Raw genomic sequence first — 25170 nt, forward strand, 5'->3', positions numbered from 1 at the left:
GTTGCGGCAAGCGGGGGCTACTCTTCGTTGTGGTGTGCGGGCTTCTCATTGCGGTGGCTTCTCTTGTTGCGGAGCACGGGCTCTAGGCGCGTGGGCTCAGTAGTTGTGGCACGTGGGCTCAGTAGTTGAGGCTCGCGGGCTCTAGAGCGCAGGCTCAGCAGTTGTGGCGCACGGGCTTAGTTGCTCCGTGGCATGTGGGATCTTCCCGGACCAGGGCTTGAACCTGTGTCCCCTGCATTGGCAGGTGGATTCTTAACCACTGTGCCACCTGGGAAGTCCCAGTTCGGAGTCTCCTGAGAGCAGAGCCTGAGACAAGGATTAGCTGTAGGCAGGAAAGTGGTTCATGGCAGCAGATATGAGAAAGGTAAGGAAGACAAGAGGAGGAAGGAGGGAACAACAACAAAAGGTGTGCTGTTGATTTGGTTGTCCCTGGAGCACGTGGGACTCAGCCCTGCTGGGGGCTTCTGAGCAACTGCGTGGAAGGCACAGACGTTCAGAAGGATGGAGACGGCAGCTGCTCTATGGGTGTAGGGCTGCCCCTGGAGATGCTCACTCCCCAGAAGACTGAGAAAGCTCTCCCAGCTTTGGAAATATCCCTGAGACAGATAAGCTGAGAGGCTCACCAGGCTCTAGGGTGGGACACCGTCAGAGCATGTGCAACAACTTTCTACTTCAGTTACAGCTGAAATCACAGGGGGCCAAGGTAATACGGCCACACAGCACCAAGACCACCTCTGACCACCTTCCTTCATGCTGTTTCCTCTGCCTGCCATGTCCTTTCATGTCTTTTACAATCTAGCCAACTGGATGTATATTCATTCTTCAGGTCTTAATTGAAATATTTCCCCTGAAAACGCTTTCATGATTCAGTTATACATTTCCTCTTCAGTGTTCCTTGTTCATTACTGCACTGTTCATTCATTCATTCCACAAACATCTGCTGAGTACCTACTACAGGCCTGGCATTGTTGTAAGCGACAGGGATACAGCAGCGAATGAAGGGGACCAAGGTAGCACTGCCCTCATGGAGTTTACATCCGGTGAGACAGTGTGACAATAAATAAAATGAAAATTTTGACTATATAATACAGTTGAAGACATATAAATATATGATGTACAATTACATAGACTAGACTATAAATAGATGACATATATGAAAAAATATGATGGATAAAGAGGAAGCAGGGATGGAGAAAGGCAGGGCTGTGTGAAAATTTTACAAATTTGTTCAGGAAAGGCTTTGGCAGGAAGGTAAAGGAGAGAGCAGGCTGGGCAGCCATCGAGGCGAAGAGAGTTAGCAGATGCGGGAGGAGAAAGGGTTTCTGAACTGTAAGAGGAACAGCAAAGTCTCCAGCGTGGCTGGAACAGAGGTAGCGAGAGGGAACTTGGCAAGAGCGAGGTCGGAGTTGAGGCAGGCGTGGCCGGCTGGGCTGCACTTGCCCCGTCCTCATCAACACTTTGCCTTTTCCTTTGAGACGGGAGGAAGCCAGTGGATGGTTCCGAGCTGAGGAATGACATCACCAGGCTTGCACTTGGGTCAACCCGGCTGCTGCATGCGGCCAAGGTGGCCCCTGGGAAACCAACCAGGAGGCCACCGCTTTGACCCAGGAGGGTTACGGTGGCTTGGAGTGGGGTGGTGGCGGGACACCACGGGGAAGGGTTGGCTCCTGGCTCCTTGGTGCGTTCAGATAGCACTGCCAGCAGGGTTTGCTGAAGGATTGAATGTGGGAGAGAGAGAGAACGGGAAGTCCAGGCTGTGCCCTGCTGCTGCTCTGACCCACTCGAAGGATGGGCGTACCATGCCCTGGGTGACGCGAAGGGGCTTCTGGAATAAGCGGGCGGCGGCGTACCATGTAACGCGTCACAGGGCTCCGTCGTCTTCCCCCCCCTCCGCCTTCTCTCCAAGCAACTAAGGACAGGTATGTGCCTCTAACCTGTGGTCTCACATCTGAAACGGGCCCCAGCGCTTAGCGGCGATTCAAAGCTGCGTTTGTCCACTGCCCTCTCGTGGGTGCAAACGCGCCCTGGGGTTCTCGTGGGGGCAGAGAGGTCCTGCGGTCCCTGCGCAGAACAGGCAGGAAGGCCAGTGGGCTCCGCCTAGTCCCGGGACCCCAAGGATGGGAGTCCCCCTCCCCGGACCGCACCCCTCGCCAGCCTGGGGCGTTTGCTGGCATCTCACAGCATCAGAGGAGGTGCCGGGATGCCTCTGTGTCCGCAGTGGGTGGTGGCGTGTGACAAAGCCCTCTCCCCTGCCGACTGGCATCGTGCTGCAAGCTGCCTGGCAGAGCGAACTCAGTCCCCCGCCTGGTGCATCCCCCCGAGGGCCTTCGTTCTAGATCACTTCTGCGTTCAATTTAAAAGGAGAAAGAAGAAGCCGGAGGAAAGGAAAGAGTCTTCGGCACTTACACGAGGCCCGGCGGGAGCTGGGCACCCCGTCCCTAAGTCAAGGAGAGTTCTGCGGGTTGGCCAGGGAAGCGGAGAACGGCTGTGAATCAAAGCTGGGGGTAACTGTATACTTTATACCCACACTGATTTTCCACAAACGCTTTGGGCACTGAAATCACCTCAGAGCGTGTCTGCATACGTGCTCATCTAGCTTCTGACGCCCCCTTCCCTCCCCTTCCCAGCCGGGCGGTCGGGGCACAGTCACCTCTGTTAGGATGGTGGTCCCGCATCCCTCGCGACCCCCCCAGGAGGTGGCGAAGAGGCCACAAGCGCTTGGAAACGCGGAAGGTCAGCGCATCACAGACCTAGACTTCTCCCCAGACCAGTCCTCGCCCTGTTCTATTCCTGGGCAGGCAATGGAAGCGGCAGGATAACCAGAGCGGGATGGGGGGGTACCCCGGAGGGCCCCGTGGTCCCAGCGGGTCGACGAACACTTATGCCGACACGACAGCGCGTTTCTGCGGGGGCCGGGAGGTGTCCACTTGCCTTAATGACGTCTTCGTCGGAAGACCGGCACTCCACAGCCTTGAGCTCTGTCACGGCGCTGTCCTCCTCCACGGAGACCACCTTCACCGGCACGGCCACCGTCTTCCCAGTGAGGATTGCTGTGTTCAGAATCTCCGCCTCCTGGAAGACCAAACGCATCCCGCGGTCACAGCCCTGCACGCGCGCGTGCGGCCCGCCCTCCCCAGCCTCCCTGCAGAGAGCTCCACCCCTGCTCAGGCTCACAGAGCCCGGCCTTGGGCACCGGCCGAGGGGTCACGGCGGCCGGGAGGTAACGTTCCGCCATCACCCAGACTTGCGCAGGGAGAGGATGATGGAGAAGGGGTATCATGTGTAGGGGCAGAGGAGCAAATGTGTCACTAATATTGTGCTTGACAAACCTCACCATGTGCCAGGAACTGTCCTAAGCACTTCATAAATATGGACCTATGAACTCTCACAGCATCCCAACGCGCGTTCGTATTCGCTCCATTTTGTGGATGGCACAGAGAGGTTTTGTCATTTGCCCAAGGTCACACAGCTAGGAAGTAGTGAAGGTGGGATTTGAACCCAGGATGTTCAGCTCCTGAGTCCATGCGTTCGCCATTCCAATTGGTATAAATCCACACAAAATGATTCCAGTGTAAGCAGTCAACTGTTGGCCAGAGGAGCAAGGTGCCTAGATTAGTAATGATGCAGGGGGCAGGCAGAGGCTGTGAGAGACCCTCACTCTGTAGTCTGTCCCTCAGGCTTCTTTCACTTCCTGTCAATTTTCACATCCTGGCCTCTGTGCTTGTCTGGAATGCTATGATGGCCCCAGTGACACTCCCAGAGCCCCATCAATGTGACAGACGCATGCACAACACACACACACACACTCAAGCATGCATTTTCCCTACTAAACACTCCCTCCAGAGCTCAGCTCAACATACGTGTCCTCTGGGACACCCTCCGCTTGCCCCTGTTATTTGCTTGCAGAGGCTGAGGACATGACAGCCCCTCAGAGCCCCGGAAAGAAAGGCAGGGCCTCTCCTTCAGGCACCCGACACAGCTGCCGTTTTACTGTTACTTATAGTCGTTCAATCCTTCCATCCCTCTTCTAGGCGGTAAGCTCTGCGGGCTGCATTTGCTTTCTGCTCACCAGAACCTCGCCCAGAGCCCGTGGAAGGCCTGGAGAAGGGCCCAACAGGGGAGGAAATGGAATTCACATCAGCATGAGCATCTCCTTGCTGTGGACCTCAGTCCTCTGTGCATGAGTACCTTCTTTTTTTAATTTTAATTTTTATTGAAGTATAGTTGATTTACAATGTTGTGCTGGTTTCAGGTGTACAGCAAAGTGATTCAGTTACATATATACATATATTTATTCTTTTTTAGATTCTTTCCTATTATCAGTTATTACAAGATATTAGAGTTCCCTGTGCTATACAGTAGGTCCTTGTTGTTTATCTCTTTTATACATAGTCGTGTGTATCTGTTAATCCCAAACTCCTAATTTATCCCTCCCCCACCTTCCCTTTTGGTAACCATAATTTGTTTTCTATGTCTGTAATTCTATTTCTGTTTTGGAAAGAAGTTCATTTGTATCATTTTTTTTAGATTCCACATATAAGTGATATCATATGATTATCTGTCTGCATGAGTCCCTTCTTCTTGGCACTGGGTACGCAGGTGACTTTTCCCAGACACTGAGCAATGATCCTTACTCTGCACTTCTCTCCCCAGCGCGCCCATGCCTTCTTCGGCTACTCATATACTGTTGTGGCTTGTGAACTGGCACAGTCCTGGGAGATCATATGAGCCCATTTCTCAGATGGAGAACACTGAGCCCTAGGAATCTCATTCTTCTCTGCAGGGATTGTCACTTCCAATCACGTGGAAATCAAAGTCCCCGCGTAACCTGAAATCTCTGTATAACAAGACTTCCGAGTTCTAGCCCATGGCATTCTCAGTTCAAGCCCCGTTCATCACATGTCCATCGTGTTCTAAGAGGTTCTGTGTCAGCACACACACCGAGTTTCCTCTGTCAGTCTGAACTTGACTGACCTAGCCTTGGTACAGCAGCAAGAAAACATCTGCACAGGCCCTAGGAGCTGTTTAGGGAGGCTTTTACATCTCTTAGAGACAGACTTGCACAGATTCTGGTTCATTTGGTTTTCATGTGAAATCACAAACGCCTGTTTAGCCGCACGCCAGAAGAAGGCGTAGAAGTTTATCATCTTAAAATTACATAACTGTTTTCCTTATGTTAACTTTCCATTTCTTATATAACATCTTATTTTTCCTTTATAGGACTTGGTTCATTTTATACTTAGCTCATTTGGTTTAGCCTTTGGAAATGATAATATATATATATACACATATATGTATATAAATATATATTTTGTTCCTTTATTTTAATTCTAAAAGACAAGACGACAGTTTGTAATGTTCCTGAATTTCAACGACCATGCCTCAAACTGTCTGAATATGCATAGGCCTCCAAATGCCCCATTGCTTATGCACCTTTTTTTTCCTCCCCTGTGGGTTCCCAGCCAGATTTTGTTTTATTTTGGGTACAAACATAGTAAAAGAATAAAGGAGCCTAGTCAGAATGTGACGGTACTTTCCGTTGCCTCTGGGAAGGAAAAAGGCCGGGCGTATTTTTCTACTCTAAAGGGTAGAGATCCAAAGGAACTATTCTTCCTTTGGGAAGAAGTGGAAAAAAGCATTTTAACTCTCGGGCCCAAACTGGCCCACTTCACAGGGAAAAAACAGACTAGGGGAGCAGCATTAGGACACCAGTATCAAAGGAAACAATTCTGCACATCAGTGGTGGAAAAGTAAACAGCATGTCTGCTCCAACTCAAAAGGCCTTTAATGCATTTGCAGTCAGGTCAGCATCACGAGAAACGACCCGGGGGTAACCAATGAGCAGCTGTGAGCCCGCACATCTGGGGTGTCTCCTTATCCTCTAAACAGAAAGCATCCCTCTGCCTGCAGGATATCGGTGGGGATTAGGGACTGAGATTTCAGGCTTGGTATTCCCCTGCCTTCTCTGTGCAATTCTTTGACATCGAGAACCTTCTCTTACTCTGCTCAATATTCGGTAATAACCTAAGTGGGAAAAGAATTTGAAAAAGAATAGGATATATATATATATATACGTATATATATGTGTACAGAGTATATATATATAACTGAATCACTTTGCTGTACACCTGAAACTAACACAACATTGTTAATCAACTCTACTCCAATATAACATAAAAATTAAAAAAAAAGAAACCTAGATCAAATCCACCCAATAATCCATGGACTTCATGGTTATACAAAGCAATATATTCCCTACTGCTTTTTTCTTTTTAAGCTGTTGCTGTGTTTTGTTTGAATTAGTTAAGTTTGTTTCTTTCACTTGCATTAATAAAGTTTTGAGTAGTGCAAAAAATAAAATAAAAAATAAATAAGGTGGAAAAAAAAAAAGAACCTTCTCTTGTGCATCACTGGCTTTCTCCAGGACGTGAATGGTGTGTGGATGGCTCACAAAAGTCTCTAGACAAGAGGGTGGTGGTGAAAGTGCCTGCTGAGCCCTGGCTTGGGCTGAGACATGATCCCATAAAACCCTTGAACTCAGCTGCCTTACTGCCATGAGTTCGCCTTATCAGAGCCCCTGCGCCTAGGAAACAGAGGCAGCATCTCTGGAGAAAGCTCCGTGTCAGTTCTTACTGATAGTTCCATGCTCGCCTTCTGCCACCTGGACATCCTGTTCTTGCCAGTAAGTCCTTCCTGGGAATCTGACAACACAGCTGCAGAACTTCAGGGTCACCAGAGGATAGGAGGGAGTGTGGGTGGGGAAAGAGAAGCTGACTGTGGCATCAGAAAAAGGGACAACCTCATGAGTGAGGCCACACATCCTTTTCTTGGAACCTAACTAATTATCAGCTATTGTAAGGAAACAATAACCGTCCTCGTTTTGCTGGAGAAATGATGACCCGCATCTCGGTTTGGAAAGCCCCTAGAATAGATGCTGGGACGAGGGCTCAAGGGCCATTTGTTTGGGAGGTTCAGGAAACTTCAGGAAGGGAGTGGGGAAGGGATACAGGGAGGAAGAGACAGCCAATGAGGGTGTGTGTCCTGCCAGCGACCACAGTGGAGACTAGAGCTTAGTCCTGCAGGGGTTGATCTCTTTTACGAAATAATATACCGTGCATTTTATATATTTCAATATGTTGAAATGGAATATGATATATTTCCCTGCGGGGAAGTTATCTGAAATACACCCCTAAAAATAATTCCACGGAGGGGTAAGGGAGCTGGGGTATTTATACATTCGTCCAGCCTGCTGTGTGTGCAGGCAGACAGGCTTCGACAGTCCCAAGGAAAGCTCCTGGCAGACGGTGACACTGGGAATTGGTCTGGAAGGGTGTAAGGGAAATGCATACAGCATCGACAGTCTGCTGTGACTTAAGTGTGAAGTAATTTGTCATATGGAGGTCTAACGGATTGGAACCAACATTAGAGTGTTTGTTTGTTTTTTAAAAATTTCCTCCTGCTTCTAGGATTCCAATTTTCTCTTTGTGTATGAGCACAGTCATTTGTTCATATGCACTCTTGAAAATTAATTTTAAAACAGAGGAGAAGATAATGGGTACAGGAAAACATTACAGGAGATGGGGAGCAGTCTAAAACACGTCAAAAACAGAAATAGACTCACAGACATAGAAAACAAACTTATGGTTACCAAAGGGGAAAACAGGACAGAGGGATAAGTTAGGAGTTTGGGATTAACAGAGACACACTACTATATATAAAAGAGAGAACCAACAAAGACCTACTGTATCGCACAGGGAACTATACACAATATCTTGTAATAACCTATGAGGGGAAAGAATCTAAAAAAGAATATATATGATGACGGAATCACTTTGCTGTACACCTGAAACTAACACAACATTGTAAACCAACTATATTTCAATAAAAAATTTTTAAAAACACATCAAGAGATGGATCTGTGTGTTAGAGACAGTTTGTAACTCACCCAGTGTGCATTATGCCTTCCTGCCTACTTACGAAAATGCCAATTTCATTTGAGGCTGTAAAATGCCCAGCTAAAATTATTACATTTCTTTGGCTGCACTTAAGCTGTGACACAGTTCTGGTCTGTGACATATAAATGGCAGTCACTGGGTGAACCTTCCATGGAAGTTTTAAAAAAAAACAGATTCTGAAGGTTGTTTCGTGCTACCCCTTTCTTCCTTCCCACTGTGCACAGATGATGCCGGAGTTGGCGCTGTCTCTTGCACCCCCAAAGCTGGAGTTTGCTGTTAAGAGCCACATGGTTCAGTGTAGTTGGTTAAGAGTGAGGAAGCTCATATGGGACCATTGGGTTCAAATCCCACCTTTGACACGATTCACTGGGTGACCTTGGGCAACTTAACTCTTCTTAAAAAAATTTTTTTTATTAAATATAATTTTTTTTTGACTTTTTGGCTTAGTTCCCCAAACCCGTGCTCCCTGCATTGGAAGTGCAGAGTCTTAACCATTGGACTGCCAGGGAATCCAACTTACTTAACTCTTGGTGCCTAAATTTTCTCAACTATAAAATGGGGATAACAGTACCCACCTCTTGCGTTTGCCCTAGGTTTAGGTGAGTTTATAATTGCAGAGTGTTTACAACACTGCCTCGTGCCTAGGAAGTTCTAAGTGTTCGATAAATACAGTAAGAAGTCCCTTACATACGAACCTTCAAGTTGCGAACCTTCAAAGATGCAAACGTGCGTTCCATCAACGTCCGGTGTGAGTGAAGTTGCAACTTGCCCTCCATCTCCTATTTCTGACGATCCTTCAGCTCTACCATCTCCCACCTCCTCTCCTCTTCCAGTCAGTACCTCTTCTTGCCTGTTCACTCGATGTCAGTCCCTGGATGCCAGCTGTTGTACTGGTACTACTGTACTTTTCAAGGGACTGTATAGTAAGATTAAAAATGTTTTCTTTATTTTTTGTGTTTGTTTTTTACGCATTATTTGTGTGAAAAGTATTATAAACCTATTACAGTACAGCACTATATAGCCGATTGTGTTAGCTGGGTACCTAGGCTAACTTGGTTGGACTTGAGAAGAAATTGGACCTACGCACCCGCTCTCAGAATGGACCTCAGAATGGACTTACTGGACCCAAAGGTGCATGATGACTGCAAAGGAGTAGTGTCCCCCAGAATTCCTGTCCGCTTGGAACCTCAGAATACGACCTGATTTGAACATAGAGTCATTGCACATACAATTAGTTAAAATGAGGTCATGCTGGGTTTGAGTGGGCCCTAATCCAATGACTGGTGTTCCCCACAGGAAGAGAAAACACAGTCAGAAGCACAGGGAAGATGGTCCTGTGAAGATGCAGGTGGAGATGGGAGGGATGCAGGCACCAGCCGAAGAACATCAAAGATGCTGGCCTCACCAGGAGCTGGAAGAGGCAGGAAGTGTCCTTCCCAAGAGCTCTCAGAGGAAGCATGTCCTGTTGACAGCTGGATTTTTGATTTGGAGATTCCTGAACTGTGAGAGAATAAATTTCTGGTTTTTTTTTTTTAAATTGAAGCATAGTTGATTTACAATGTTGTGTTAATTTCTGCTGTACAGCAAAGTGATTCCGTTATACATATACATACATTTCTTTTCAACCTCTTTTCCATTGTGGTTTATCACAGGATATTGAATATAGTTCCCTGTGCTCTACAGTAAGACTTGTTGTTTATCCATCCTACATAGAATATCTTACGTTTGCTAACCCCAGACCCCCAGCCCGTCCCTGTCCCCGCCCCCTTGGCAACCACCAGTCTGTTCTCTATGTCTGTGAGTCTGCTTCTGTTTTGTACATAGTTCATTTGTATCATATTTTAGATTCCACCTATAATTGATATCATATGATATTTGTCTTTGTCTGACTTACTTCACTTAGTATGATCATCTCTAGGCCCATCCATGTTGCCGCAAATGGCATTGTTTCATTCTTTTTTATGGCTGAGTAGTATTCCACTGTATATACGTACCACATCTTCTTTATCCATTCATCTGTTGGTGGACATTTAGGTTGTTTCCATGTACATTTCTGTAGTTTTAAGCCACTGCATTTGTGGTGCTTTGTTAGGGCAGCCCCAGGAAACTAGTACAATGGCTGAGCCCCCAGGAGAAGCAGCCTGGATACTAGATGCCCTGCAGCATTAAGCTGGGACTGCTTCCTCTGAACACGTCTGGAGAGAAGACTAAAATCCTGCTTATTTCATCCTTCTGTGTTTGTGTGTCCTGTTACAGATAATCACAATCCTATCTGACACACCCCGGAAGGAAGAAATCCTCATCAGTTTTCACAGGTCTTAGGCTGAAATAAGCAAGTTAAATTGCCTGTTGTCCCGTAATGAGAAGAAAACAATGTTTGGACCTTCAACATTCCTGTGGCTTTTGGAGATCATTTTAACACGTGGTTTTGAAACGATCCCACGGATGTTAAACTGGACAAACGTGGTTGGAATAGAATAAATGCGGTGTCAGCCGCATCCACTGCTTCTTCTCTGAACGAAAGCATCATAAATGAAGCTTTGGGCACCCCATTGGAGGAGCGCAGAGAAGGACAAACGTCCCATTAAACAAACAGAACGGAGAACAAATGGAAGCACCGCCTTCGGCTACGACGTGCGAAGCTTGGCTCCACGTCTGCATCTGGGAAAGTTGGAGGCTTATCTGATCAAAGCGGCACGAAGCCCCATCCCTTAACCTCCAAGCGGGGCGTTTCACATCTTTTAACTCAGTGAGAGAGAAATTTGAAAGATGGGCGTTATGAGGAGGTGGCAATAAAAGTTAACTGGCACACTCAGCTTGATTTTACTTAGATTTGCACAAAGATAGCATTTCCTCTGGGGGTTTATAAGGACAGAAGAAGAGGGTGTAAGCTCTCCAACAAACAAGATTTGAGTGAAATATCAAAGTAAATTTCCTTATAATATTTTTAAAGGAAAATAATGAGTTCCTGGGATGGACAGCTTTTGTTTTCACCTGCCCCAAGTCCTTCTGCGTAATAGGACTTCAGTTTTCCTTTGGGGAAACCATCCCTTCTTTTTAGGACTGAAAATCACCATAACCCTGTGTCGCTGGCCACAGAAGTCGGCAGACCTCTCTGAAGCTACGGCAGTCAGGTCCTCCTACCCTGGATTTGAACTTCATTCAAGGAGAGTGAGGCAAGGGCCAAGGATGTTTCGATTTCGTTCGTCCCATTGGCGGCACCTGGAAAAGTCTGTCATTTGTCCTCTTATCTGTATTTCCACTAAGGTCCTGGTTCCTGCCTTTTAAACTATTTTATCCACTCTCTGAGAGAGCCTGGATTCATTTGATAAATTCCTTTTTTAGAGGGTAGAACTTATGTTAAGTGTTCTCACCACACACACTAGTAATAATAATAATAATAATAATAATAATAATAATAATAATAATAGGGGAGGAAGGAAACTTTGGGAAGTGATGGATATGTCCATGGCCTTGGTAGTGGTGCCGGTTTCACAGGTACTACAGTAAGTCCCCTACATACGAATGAGTTCCATTCTGAGAGCACGTTCATAAGCCCATTTTGTTCCTAAGTCCAACAAAGTTAGCTTAGGTACCCACCTAACACAATTGGCTATATAGTACTGTACTGTAATAGGTTTATAATACTTTTCATGCAACTAATACATAAAAAGAAACAACACAAAAAATAAGGAAAACATTTAAAATCTTACAGTACAGTCCCTTGAAAAGTACAGTAGCGCAGTACAGGGGCTGGCATCGAGTGAACAGGCAGGAAGAGTTACTGACTGGAGGAGGAGAGGAGGAGGGAGATGGCAGAGCTGAAGGATCGTCAGCAATAGGAGACGGAGGGCGAGCTGCAATTGCACTCACGCCTGACGTTGATGGCTCAGGTGCTGGGCTCAGGTGCTGGTTCTTTGCTGGATTCAAGTCTATCCACCCTCTTGAAAAAACGATCCAGTGATGTCTGGGTAGTAGCTCTTTTTTTCTCGTCGTAGATGACACGGTAGCACTGGATTGCATTCTAAACGGCAGCTGCAACCTTCGTGTACCATTCTACGTTCGGGTCCTGTGCCTCCAAAACTAACAGTGCCTCCTGAAATAAGGAAAAGCCCCTTGCCATTTCCTGTGTCGTGAATCTCTTCGGTTCTTCAGTTACTTCTTCTTCCTCTTGTTTCTCACAAAAGCACAACCACCTGTAGAGGATGCACGCACGTGACAATGTATGCCAGACACGTGAACTAACTTATGTGATTGGACATGCGGACGCACGTTCACGGCTTTGAAAGTTCGCAACTTGAAGGCTTGTATGTAGAGGACTTACTGCATATACTTATCCCCAAACTCATCGAGTTGTATACTTTAAATACATACAGCTTTTTACATGTCAGTCATACCTCAAACGTGGTTAAAACAAACAAACAAACAAAAAACAGAATCATTTTCTTTTGCTTACAAAGAATCCTACTTGATAAAGTCAACCAGGAGACTTTAGATGAAAGCACATTGTTTTATAGGGTTTCCTTCTAATTCTTACTGAGAGGCAGACTTTTTATCTCTTTAACGATTATCAATTTGTTAGCCAATTTGCAAACTGGATACTGCGTTAGTTTGAGTTTTCCCCCAAAGCAGAGCCTGAGACAAGGCTCTGGATTGAGTTAACTTATTTGCAGGGGGTGGGAGTGAGGGGCGAGGCATGGGAGGCAGAGAAGGAGGGAAAGCCAACAGTCGGGTGTGCACAGGCTGGAAATACTCATCCCCCAGGGGTGTAACCTCCACACTTAGGCACAGGCTCCCAGGATGTAAGAAAAGCCCTGGACCCACCTGTGGGAAGTTGTCTGAACGACTCAAGCTGGGACCAGGTCAGGGAACTGCCCAGAGGAGGGCTGAGGGCATGGGACAGGGCACCAGTGACAGCAGCTCCAGAAATGGCCCCAGGTGTTAGAAAGTTTCTCCCATGTCGGGTAAGAAATTTCTCAGGATAAACTCTGGGACAAGTATTTTACTTAATTTTTTTAAAAAGAAACACACCTGGACATTCCTGTTTGCATGGAAATACGTGGGCAGAAATCACACTAATTTAAACAGCAGGTTTCAGAACTCATGCTTCTTTACTTGCCTGCTTATCATGCTTGGAGAGACTAAAATAACTTATCACTGAATAGGACCATATCAAATGCTCCACTGAAGCAAAGACACAAACATGGTGGCATCCCTACGGGTCATCAGGAGATGAAGAATTCACACACCCTGAATCAAGGGTCTGCACTGAGGGCACCCGCACCATCGGGGGGGCCGACCTTGTGCCTTTGGGAGCACAGTTGAGATCTGCCTGCAATTTGCAACATTCTTATTCTTTTCCTGATACTTCTGCAACTTCCTGTATTGCTAATAGATTTGTTTTTTTAAAAAAATAGGTACTCGGGCTTCCCTGGTGGCACAGAGGTTAAGAATCCACCTGCCAATGCAGGGGATACGGGTTCGGGCCCTGGTCCGGGAAGATGCCACATGCCGCGGAGCAACTAAGCCCGTGTGCCACAACTACTGAGCCCGCAAGCCACAACTACTGAGCCCGCGCACCTAGAGCCCGTGCTCCACAACAAGAAAAGCCACCGCAATGAGAAGCCCGCGCACCGTGATGAAGAGTAGCCCCCGCTCGCCACAACTAGAGAAAGCCCACGTGCAGCAACGAAGACCCAACGTAGCCATAAATAAATAAATAAAAATTTAAAAATAAATAAAAATAAAAAAAAATAAAAAATAGGTACTCGATTTCTTACCATATTTACCCACTCTTCAAAATATCTTGGAACTAATGTGCAGTTTTGAGAAACACTTGTGAGTCAAGGATCTTAGCTGCAGACAACAGAATCCACCGTAGCTCGTTTCAGCTGAAAGGGATTTGTCGAGTGTGGGCAGAGCCGTGCACTGCTGATGGACTTGAAGGAACATTCTCCACCCACCTCCCAAGGTCAAGGCTTGGAGCCGCAGAGTGGGCCCACCATGGGCTTGCCGCTTCTGCCACCATGAGGAAGCTGACAAATCAGGCAGATTGTTCTAGAATCTCATTACCTCTCCCCAAATCTCAAGCAGCCCAATGGATGCCCACATACTTCCTTGCCCCAGCGTTGGAAACAAAGCATCACAGGTGCCTCCAACTGGCAAAAACCAAATCACAAGCCTAAACCCTCACAGACACTTTGCTCTCTCTCAGGAGAGGCTGCATAAAGTAGGCTTTTGGAATTTACCTGGAGAAGATGAGATTTACACTGTGGGGAGCTCTAAGAACGCCAAGACGATACCTCTGGGGCAGCTACAAATGACAGCTTTCCACTAATGTATCAACACTACATGCGCTGGTATTTTCCTGATGTTAAAACAGAAGAAGGCATATTCTGCTAAGTCTGTTAATTCCCTTAAATTCACATTTTATCATATTGGCATTATTCACCCTCTGATTTTGATGCCAACTCCAATGACACAACAAATAATATCTTATGATTCTTTGTCCACAGCAGACTGCATTCTAGGACCTCAAATGTCAAAGGGATATAAGAAGAAGCGAGAATTTAGGTTTCATACTAAAATAAATACACTGCTGAGTTAAAGACGGATGCCCAGATCAGGCATAAAAATGATTTTTCCCCTTCTTGCCAAAATATATCATATTCAAATGTGACATTTAAAATATAGGTGAGGGGAAACCCTAAAACACCAGTATGGCGTGGGTACCCATCAATCAGAAGAGATGCCTGGCCAATCAGGCTAGATGTCAGTGGTTATGCCATGCAGTGAATTCCAGCTTACACCAGAGAAAGGAAGGCTCAACAAATATGCCATTTGCGCCTCTGTATTTTCCACCCTTGCTGTTAGGTAGGGCCATGTAAACACTTACAGTCACTAAAATGTTATTAGGGTCAATGTTGTTTGCTACTTCTGGGTTGAGGCAGTGAAGCTTTCAAGCACAATTATCCATTCTTTCTCATCACCTGCCCTGACTGAAGAGGCTGCACATTCCAGGTGGCTCAGCTCCAAGATGGTAGAGCCTGTTAAACCCAAGTCAGTGTATGGAGAAGAGCTTCCTGCTGCCCCATGTAGGACATGAAGCAGGAGTAATAAAAATGCTTTCCTTGTCTTAAGGCAATGAGACGTCAGAGCTACTTGTTACTGTAATATAACCTAATCCACCCTGACTAATACACATTTCCCAACTCCAGTTTCAAGAAGTATATATTCATTGAGTTCTGGACTGTGCCCCCAGCCAAAGTAGATGGCTCAGGTATGAAAACTCAACACTGCTAGGTGACTGGCCCTTCATCTCCTGGTTGACGGGCCTGATTCCTGTTGAAATAAGCTGGGGCAGACCCAGCCTAAGTCAGCGGGGGACCGAACATCTCTGCAGCCATGCTCTTCCTCAATGTGATTCCCTCACCGTGGTTAATTTCTTAAATCTTTTCAATGCACTTCCCAACAAAGATCAATAACCTAGTAAATAGAATAGTGACTCATCACCCTGTCTTTGTCTCTTGCTTGTTTGGTCAAGCTCTCTTATTCCAGCACCCCTGCCTGCACCCCTAATGAATACCAAACATGCCAATTCATACCACATTAAACAGAAGAGCCATTAGATGACCATGGAAATACTCCATCTCATTAGTGATAACGGTGCATCACGATAAATACTCTCTGTGCTTCTTTTAACAAGTGAAAGCATCAGTCAATTTGGCACCTGCATTGCAAACAAATTTATAAACCACTCTGTTTTTTTAAGGTACATCAGCCCTTGGGTTTAATGGCTGTCGTGTGGTATGGAGAATTATTTCAGCAGCCATATGGGGTAAAATAAAATTATTCTCCCTCTCGTGGGGAAGCAGGGAAATGTCATACCGCGGAGCCCAAAGGAGGCTGGCGGTCTGCTCATGCCTTTCACCAGTTAGGCTGTTTTTTGGACGCCAGTGAACCACGAACCACAATGCACGGTGCATTTACTTTTTTATGTGAATTTAAAAATCTTACCAAGGTTACACAACCTCGTTAAAATATTACATTTGTGATAAAAGGTTTATCATAAGATACCACGAAAAGCCAACCCACCCATTTTTGTTCTCAGGTAACCACTTTCAACTCTCCTACTATGTTATGAAGACTTTTTTCCATATATCTAAATATCTAAATAACATGCTCTATTACAGTTTCTTGAAGTAGTAGGTTCAAGTATTATCTACTGATTTTCTGGGATGATGGATGAAATCTTCTCTCTCCCTCCGCAGTCTTTTCTGTCCCGGTTCATATGATTAGGTTCCTGTTTTGGTCCCTCTATTAGCCATCTTTTTCATTTTAAGCAAACATACCTCTCATCAAGAGATAACGTGTTGATTCCCGAGTGGTTTAAAAGTCTGTTTGCCCAGTTTTGACACTCTTGCTATGCAGAAGTGGGGTCTAGGGAACCTCCCCTGCAATACAGGCTGGCCTTAGTGACTCATGTCTGAAGCTAAGAATGCAGTGGAAGTGATGCCCTGTTATTTCTAAGGCTCGGCCATCCAAGGCAAGATAGCTTCCACCCGGTTTTCTCCCTGGGGACCCTTGTTCTTGGAGCGCAGCCGTCATGCTGTGAGGAAGCCCAGGCCACTGTCATGTAAATGATCTGGTCGGCAGCTGAAGTCCAGCACTGACCCACCAGATACATCAGTGAGGAAGGCTTCGAGGGGACTCCCCCAGCTGCGCAGAAGCCAGCTAGCTGAGTCCTGTCAACTCCCAGAACCACGCCAGAAAACAATATAAATGACAATCGCCTTGGTTATGCCACAACATGCACTTTCTTATGCAGCGAGAGGTAACTGAGACCCCACACACCTTATAAATGGAGAATATTAGCGCCGCTTAAATGGGCCTTCGGCTCTTAATACCACCTTGACCTCCCAACTTTTCTCATTTCTAACTTTTCCTTTTATCCTCTCAAGGTTGATAATATCTACATTGTGTCCTGAAGTATAATGAAGCCTCCGGTGCTTTGTACAAAGGTTGAATCTAAAAGCTGGAAGCCAGTAATGGATCCATTATACTCATACAAATATCGTTCACTGGGGAGCAGAGGTTCTCTGTCTAGATGCTATTGATGTTTGGGGCCAGAAAAGTCTTTATTCTCGGTCTAGTCTCTGCACTTTACCTATTTTGCAGCATCCCTGACTCAGCACACGAAATGCCAGTATCATCCGCCTGTTGTGACGGCCAAACATGTCTCCAGACTTCACCCAATGCCGCCTCAGTTGAGAACCACCGTGGTAGGACTAAATAGGGTACTAGGACCCATTTCTTTCCACTCTAATATTTACGGATGATGGTGTTACTGATCGCCTGTCTCTTCTACCTTCCTCAATTTATCATTTTCACAACCTTCACTGTTGTCAAGCTCTTTACCGACCTCTCCATTCTCCTGGGGGGTCTTCCCAGCAGAACTTTCCGTGCTTCTGTTCCAACAGATACATTCTCCAAGCAAACTGCACAGATGTAATTTGGGGACTTTCCTTTACTAGATTCAGGGTTTAATAAATATATGCACCAAAGGATGGAAAAAAATTTTAAATGCTAAAGCAGGAGGGAGGGAAATCCTTGATTTTCTTCATCAGCAGCAATTACAAACTCTACTGTCTACAGGGTTTCGTGCAAGCAGGACTGGCTGTCTGTAGTACATGTGCCTTTGAAAACTGAATATAAAGAAATTTTAAAAATCATTTTTTTTTTTTTTTGGGCCAGTGGAGCTCGCTGTTAAAAATGATCCTACAATGGTAAGATCAAGGTCCAGCTCAAATGCTACATCCTTCTTAATCTCTCCAGGTAGAAACAACTGTGTAAATTTTACTATAGATATTATAGAAAATAAATTATATATGGAGACAGTAGAGCATAGAGTGAAGGATATTGACTCTGGAATAAGGCAGCCTGGCTTTGAACCCCAGTTTCTATACCTACTAGCTCTGTGACTCAGGCAAACCAGTGCCTGCACTGTGCCTCAGTCTGTCCATCTGTACAATGGGGGCTGTAAACGTTTCCATGTTATTGGGTAGATGTGAGGATTGTATGCATGAAAAGTACTTAGAACTGTGACTGGCTTGTGACAAGCAAAAATACATGCTAGCTATAACTGGACAAAACTAAAATTCAGAAAGATACATGCACCCCTATGTTCATAGCAGCACTATTTACAATAGTCAAGACATGGAGACAACCGGAATGTCCATTGAGAGATGAATGGATAAAGCATACGTGATACACACACACACACCATGGAATATTACTCAGCCATAAAAAAGAATGAAATAATCCCTTTTGCAGCAACAAGGATGAACCTTGAGATTATCATACTAATTGAAGTCAGACAGAGAAAGACAAATATCACATGGTGTCACTTCTCTATGGAATCTAAGATACGACACAAATGAACTTATTTACGAGACAAAAACAGACTCACAGACATAGAGAGCAGGCTTTGGGTTGCCAAGGGGGAAGTGGAGTGGAGGAGGGATGGATTGGGAGTTTGGGGTTAGTAGATGCAAACGATTACATATAGAATGGATAAACAACAAGGTCCTACAGTATAGCACAGGGAACCATATTCAATATCCTGTGATAAACTATAGTGGAAAAGAATAAAAAAATACATGCTAGCATTGCTATCACCATCCACTCTGCCTGACCTCAAGACCCCTTCCAGCCCTGCCTCGCACCCTGTGGGAGCAGGAGAAAGGGAGCCCAGTGTGAAGGATTTGAGCCCCAGCTTTACACAGCTAGGCGACCTTGGGCACATCGCGTATGCTCTCGGGGGCCAAGTTTTCTCATCTTAAAAGAAGATCTAAATGAGATATGGTAGAAGCCTCCCTCTGTGTTTCCTGCTCAGGCTCTGGACTCAGGCTTCCTGGGTTCAAAGCCCAGCTTTGCTACGTTCTAGTTCTACGACTTTGCAAGTTACTTAAACTCTCTGCCCCTTGTTTTTCTCATCTGGGAACAGAGTTCTAGATAGCATCTATCTCTGAGAGTTCTTTTGAGGAGCAAAGGAGTTAATGCATGGGAAGTGTAAAAACCGCGCGTGGCATCATTAAGTTTTCAGTAAGGTTGCTTATCATCAGTAGAATCATGCGGTACACACCATGACAGATACATATTCAGTATGTTCTTGGCAACTGACATAGCGAGAGAGGGAAGGAGGGAGAAGCAGGGAGACAAAACCATCACACCATTCAGTGAAATCCTGCTGTGTGCTGGGGGCAGGCGGGAATTCTCTGTTCCCTCAGTCACTCTCAGCAACAAAGCCCCTCCCACTGGGAGCCCCATACCGCACTGACAGTCACTCTTGGATTAAGGATGTATTTTTCACACACAGCCTCCCCACCCAGAAGCCAACGATGTCACCTGGTGCTCAACCAAGGAACGCTAATCTGCTTCAACGCCGGAGGAAAAAACGGGAGGTTTTGAGGCTTCTAGACCGTACCTTATCAGCGGTTGAAGGAATTTTCAAGGGCAAGGTGGACTGCGTGTTATTTTCACGTCACGCATTCACTTTGGAACCTGAAATCCCATAAAAGATGGACCTCCACTCCCATGTGCAGTGCCTGGCACACAGCAGGCTTGCAGAGAGACGTGGCTGAATGCAATCTAAAATCATGAGTTCATGCAGATGGCCAGCAGGCACACGAAAAGATGCTCACCATCGATAATTATTAGGGAAATGCATGTCAAAACTACAAGGAGGTACCACCTCACACTGGTCAGAATGGCCATCACTAAAAAGTCTACAAATAATAAATGCTGGAGAGGGTGTGGAGAGAAGGGAACCCTCCCACACTGTTGGTGGGAATGTAAGTTGGTGCAGCCGCTATGGAGAACAGTATGGAGGTTCCTTAAGAAACTAAAAATAGAGCTACCATGTGATCCAGCAATCCCACTCCTGGGCATATACCCTGAGAAAACTACGATTCGAAAAGATACATGCACCCCATTGTTCATAGGCACTATTTACAATAACCAAGACATGGAAACAACCTAAATGTCCATCGGCAGATGAATGGATAAAGATGTGGTACATATGTACAATGGAATACTACTCAGCCATAAAAATAGAATGAAATAATCCCATTTGCAGCAACATGGACGGACCTAGAGATTATCATACTAAGTGAAGTGAGTCAGACAAAGAAAGACAAGTATCATATGAGATCACTTATATGTGGAAGCTAAAATACAACACAAATGAACATATCTATGAAACAGAAACCTACTCACAGACCTAGAAAACAGACTTGTGGTTGCCAAGGGGGAGGGAGAGTGGGGCAGGGAAGAATTGGGAGTTGGGGGTTAGCAGATGCAAACTATTAAATCTAGAATGGATAAACAACAAAGTCATATTGTATAGTATATGGAACTATATTCAATATCCTATGATAAACCGTAATGGAAAAGAATATGAAAAAGAATGTATATATGTGTGCGTGTATAACTGAATCACTTTGCTGTACAGCAGGTATTAACACGACACTGTAAATCAAATATACTTCAATAAAATTTGTAAAAAATTCATGAGTTCTTGGCCACATTCATTCTTCATACAAATCCACATCAGGTTTATTTCTGGAGGAAACATCTGGGCAGGACTGCAGGATCATGCAGCTCAAACCTGGAGCATTTCTATTCACATCCATGTTTCCTATGGAGGCTTTCAGAGCCTCCAGGTGAGGGCTCACATGGCATCTCAAGGGATGGGGCAATTCTCGTACAGTTTGCTCTTGCCTTGAGTGGCACCGTATCTCTTGGTGCAGACAAATGTGCCCGGACTTGGTGTCTCAGGACGTGGTATCAAAGCTTTGGTTTCAACCAGGGGCCTGGGAGGTGATGATGGTAATCTGGTGAACCTGGGTCTCATGCCTGATCAAAAGTGGGCAGTTTTAACTCCAGCTAAGGGATGCCTTGTAGGAACGTGGACCTGGGGTTTGCACATTTCCAGATTTTTTGAGAGAAGCCAAGAATCAATATTTTTATGTAAGATCTCCTGATTTTTTTTACATTTGGCTCACCTTTGGTGAAAGCCCCTTGGAAGCCCAAACAAAACACACGTACAGGTGGTGTCGGCCTGTGGGCTCCCATCTGTGACTTCTGTCCTAGTAGATAATAATCATCCCTAACAGTAAAGTCCTTTTGGATAAAAACGGGAAGAGTTTGAACTCTACTTGTCTGCACTCCCCAGCGAGGTGAGGATTTTCCCAGGACCCCAATTCATCTCTTTGGGTCACCCCATGACCCGTGCTGGCTGGGAATAAGGTCCCCTTTATTCTGGGCCACCTGAAGAAATCCCCTGGTATCACAAAAGCACTGCTTACTTTTGCATTACTAATTTCAAATCTTATTTAGCATCAAGTTTCAGAATTAAGAAGCTAAGTGACAGCTGTTTAATTAGCTCCTTAAGCTGATTAGACAGCATTATTGAAATCCCCTCAAGGAAGAATGTATAAGTGTAGGGAGAACCCAGGGCCATGCTGCTGTCACTGTTTAAATTTTGTAAGATGCTAAACCAATCAGCCAAGCAGTCTTGACATCTTCAAGGATGTGGTCAAATATAGATTTTTATTTATTACATTGACTGCTACAGAAGACTCCAAATGATAACAGTAACACGAACTTCTTTAGATCTGCTAAGGAAACGTGTCCTGCATTGAAAAAAAAAAAAAAGAAAAGAGAAGAAAAAGGAATTTATTGGGGGTTTCTCAAAAAGCACTTTATGATGTGCAGAAATCCCAAGTGTTTAGTTGTGTTGTATTAGGAAAAGGGTTTGAATTAACCTTTGGTCCTCACATAATGGGCTGTAAATCCGCCTCCTAATTAATAAGACAAAGGCATATTAATGAGTTTAAGACTTTAAGCCAATTTTGTCTTCAACATTTTTGTTTTTAAAGTGGAATTTCCAAGGAAGAGAGGAAGCCACCAATTTTTGCCTGATTTTAAATGTGAGTCTGAGGTTGGCTGGACATCCCAGCACTGGAGAAAAGAGTACAAAATGATGGATTTTTTTTTTTTATTTCCACTTTTTAATCCCTGTCTGGGCAACATTGAGCAGAAGAAGTGAAGAGAATGTCAAAGATCTCGCAGCAGAAAGAGAGGCTTAGGAGAGTAAATTCCCATTTGCCTAAATGTTTTAGAAATGGAACATAAGTTAAACTTAAAAATTTTTTAAATTTCGTTTTTAATTGAAGTATAGTTGATTTACAATGTTGTGCTAGTTTCAGGTGTACAGCAAAGTGATTGAGTTATACAAATATATACATTCTTTTTCATACTCTTTTCCGTTATGGTTTATCACAGGATATTGAATATAGTTCCCTGTGCTCTACAGTAGGACCTTGTTGTTTATCCATCCTATAATGGTTGGCATTTGCTATAAGTTTAACTTCTGAATTGAGCTTTAGGGGGATGTTTTCAGGAGGCTGGGGAGGCATGGTCTGATACAGATTTTGTGGGCTGGTTGTGTGTGCTGAAAATTTCACCTCCTTGCTCAAGGCGCAGAGGTTTTTGTTGTTATCTATTTTCCAGACAGCGTATGGAGACATAATTCACATATTATACAGGTCACCCATTTAAAGTGTACTGTTTATTAGTTTTTTTAAAACATAAATTTATTTATTTATTTTTGGCTGTGTTGGGTCTTCATTGCTGTGCACGGGCTTCCTCTAGTTGCAGCGAGTGGGGGCTGCTCTTCGTTGCAGTGCACAGGCTTCTCATTGCAGTGGCTTCTCTTGTTGCGGAGCACGGGCTCTAGGCACGTGGGCTCAGTAGTTGTGGCTCGCGGGCTCTAGAGCACAGGCTCAGTAGTTGTGGCGCACGGGCTCCGTTGCTCCGCGGCATGTGGGATCTTCCCGGACCAGGGCTCGAACCCATGTCACCTGCATTGGTAGGTGGATTCTTAACCACCGCGCCACCAGGGAAGCCCTATTTATTAGTTTTTAATATATTCATAGGTACATGCCACTATCACCACAGTAAATTTTAGAACATTTTTGTCACCTCAGAAAGAAACCCTGTATCCGTGGCTTTTCTTCTCCTCCAATCGCCACCCCTACTCTGACCCTAAGCAATTACTCATCTATCTCCTGTCCCTAGGGATTTCTCTGTTTTAGATATTTCAAAGGAATTGAATTATGCAATATGTGTTGTTTTTTTTAACCTCACTTTTTTTTAAATTTTAAAAATTGAGATGTAATTGATGTATAATATTATATGTTACATGTATAAAATATAGCGATTCACAATTTTTAAAGGTTATACTCTATTTATAGTTATTACAAAATATTGGCTATATTTCCCCATGCTGTACAATATATCCTGGTAGCTTATTTTATAACTAATAGTTTGTACCTCTTAATCTCCTACCCTTCCCTCTTCCCTCTCCCCACTGATAACCACTAGTGTGTGGTATTTTTTAGATTCCACATATAAGTGGTATCATACAGTATTTGTCTTTCTCTGTCTGACTTATTTCACTTAGCATAATGCCCTCCAAGTCCATCCATGTTGCTGCAAATGGCAAAATTTCATTCTTTTTCATGATTGTGTAATAGTCCGTTGTATATATATATATACTACATCTTCTTTATCCATTCATCCATTGATGGATGGACACAGGTTGCTTCCATATTTTGGCAACTGCAAATAATGCTGCTATGAACATCGGAGTGCATGTATCTTTTCAAATTAGTGTTTTTGTTTTTGTTTTTTGGATATATAACCAGGAGTAGAATTGCTGAGTCATGGGATAGTTCTATTTTTAGTTTTTTGAGGAGCCTCTGTACTGTCCTCCATAGTGGCAGCGCCAATTTACATTCCCACGCACAGCGTAGGAGGGTTCCCCTTTCTCCGTATCTTTGCCAGCATTTGTTATTTGTGTTTTTTTTGGTGATAGCCATTCTGACTGGCTTCTTTTACAAAGCGTAACGCCACCAAGGTTCATCTGTGGTGTGGGGTATGTCAGCGTTTCATTCCTCTCATGGCTGAATAATATTCCTCAAGCCGTGGAGTTTTACTGTCTTCCATTTTGCAAAAGTCAATTCTAATGCTGTTCAAAACGGAGTTTGTAAATTAGGGCTCTGTAGACTGAATCCAGCCCACAGACATGCTTTGCTTGGATTATACAGATTTAATTCTTTTTAATGGGTCACAACATTTAAAAATTGGGACATATGCAAAAATCTGGATTTTTGGTTTGTCTTGAAAAATCAGAGGTGTAGGCGATTCTGGGGCATCATTCAGTGGGCATGGAGTAGTGACCTCTCTCCACTTCACCAAGTTCCACTTCTCTGTACAACATGGCCGGCCACAGGAGGCTTTGAATCTGGGGTCCGTTGTTTAGATCGTTGCAGACTGGCAACACGTGTAGAATTCAGCAATGCCAGGATGCAAACATTGCCCAGTCCCAACACTAAAGCTAAAATGTACAGGAAAGTATGAAAGACACAAGGGTAAGAACTCAACTTCCTTTATGACACTTTTTTTAAAGCAAATTTTAAATCCAGTGATTCACTGCCCTCCCTGATAAGAAAGTCTGACATATGACAAAAATACCATTGAGTGCACTTAACATATATCAATCATTGACAGCTCTGGATGTTGGTGAGGGTTCTTCTAAGAAACTTAAACTTCATTTATGGCCTCCAAACAGCAATTCCATGAAACTCAGCATGAATATTTAACTTATGTCTGTTGATAGAATCCTCTTGATATTATAAAGTATTTGCTCTTTGAAAATGGGGGAATTTTTGCCTATAGCCTTGAATGAAACCAGCTGTCAGGCCCTTTTCCCTATCACTACAGAAAAACGCATGTCAAATTGTCAAAGGCAACTGAATTTTCCATAGGCTGGGAGAAGTTTATTGGTTTTATGAAACCAAGGAATTAATTCAGTTGAGGTGGAAAGGACATACAAAATTAAGAAACATGAAAGGGCTTCATTTAACTGAATGGGTGCACCTAAAAGTGGGTCTTGTTTAGCATCTCAACTCTCCAGGGGGACTGTAAGTGGTTCTGAGTGATTTTCTGACCTGCAAGCCACAGGGATCTCAGCAAGACTTATTGGTGGGGCTTGGAGCCCAGCCTTGATTATCTATGCTAATGAGGATTCAGTGGTACCGCTAATTTGAAATGGTGTAAAGTCCAAAAGTCATTTGCAATTTGGCCCCGG

General features: G+C 44.6%; 1 protein-coding gene across 1 annotated transcript in view; it reads right to left on the reverse strand.

Moving 5' to 3' along the window:
* The window catches only part of TMEM132D (transmembrane protein 132D), a 711716-nt gene that overhangs the window by 102812 nt on the left and 583734 nt on the right, over positions 1-25170 (reverse strand). The window contains exon 5 of the mRNA XM_007189646.2: positions 2932-3072. Within this exon, the coding sequence (XP_007189708.1) occupies positions 2932-3072 (141 nt within the window). The remainder of the gene's footprint in view (positions 1-2931; positions 3073-25170) is intronic.

Source organism: Balaenoptera acutorostrata, chromosome 13 (genome assembly GCF_949987535.1).
Source record: "Balaenoptera acutorostrata chromosome 13, mBalAcu1.1, whole genome shotgun sequence".
NCBI lineage: Eukaryota > Metazoa > Chordata > Mammalia > Artiodactyla > Balaenopteridae > Balaenoptera > Balaenoptera acutorostrata.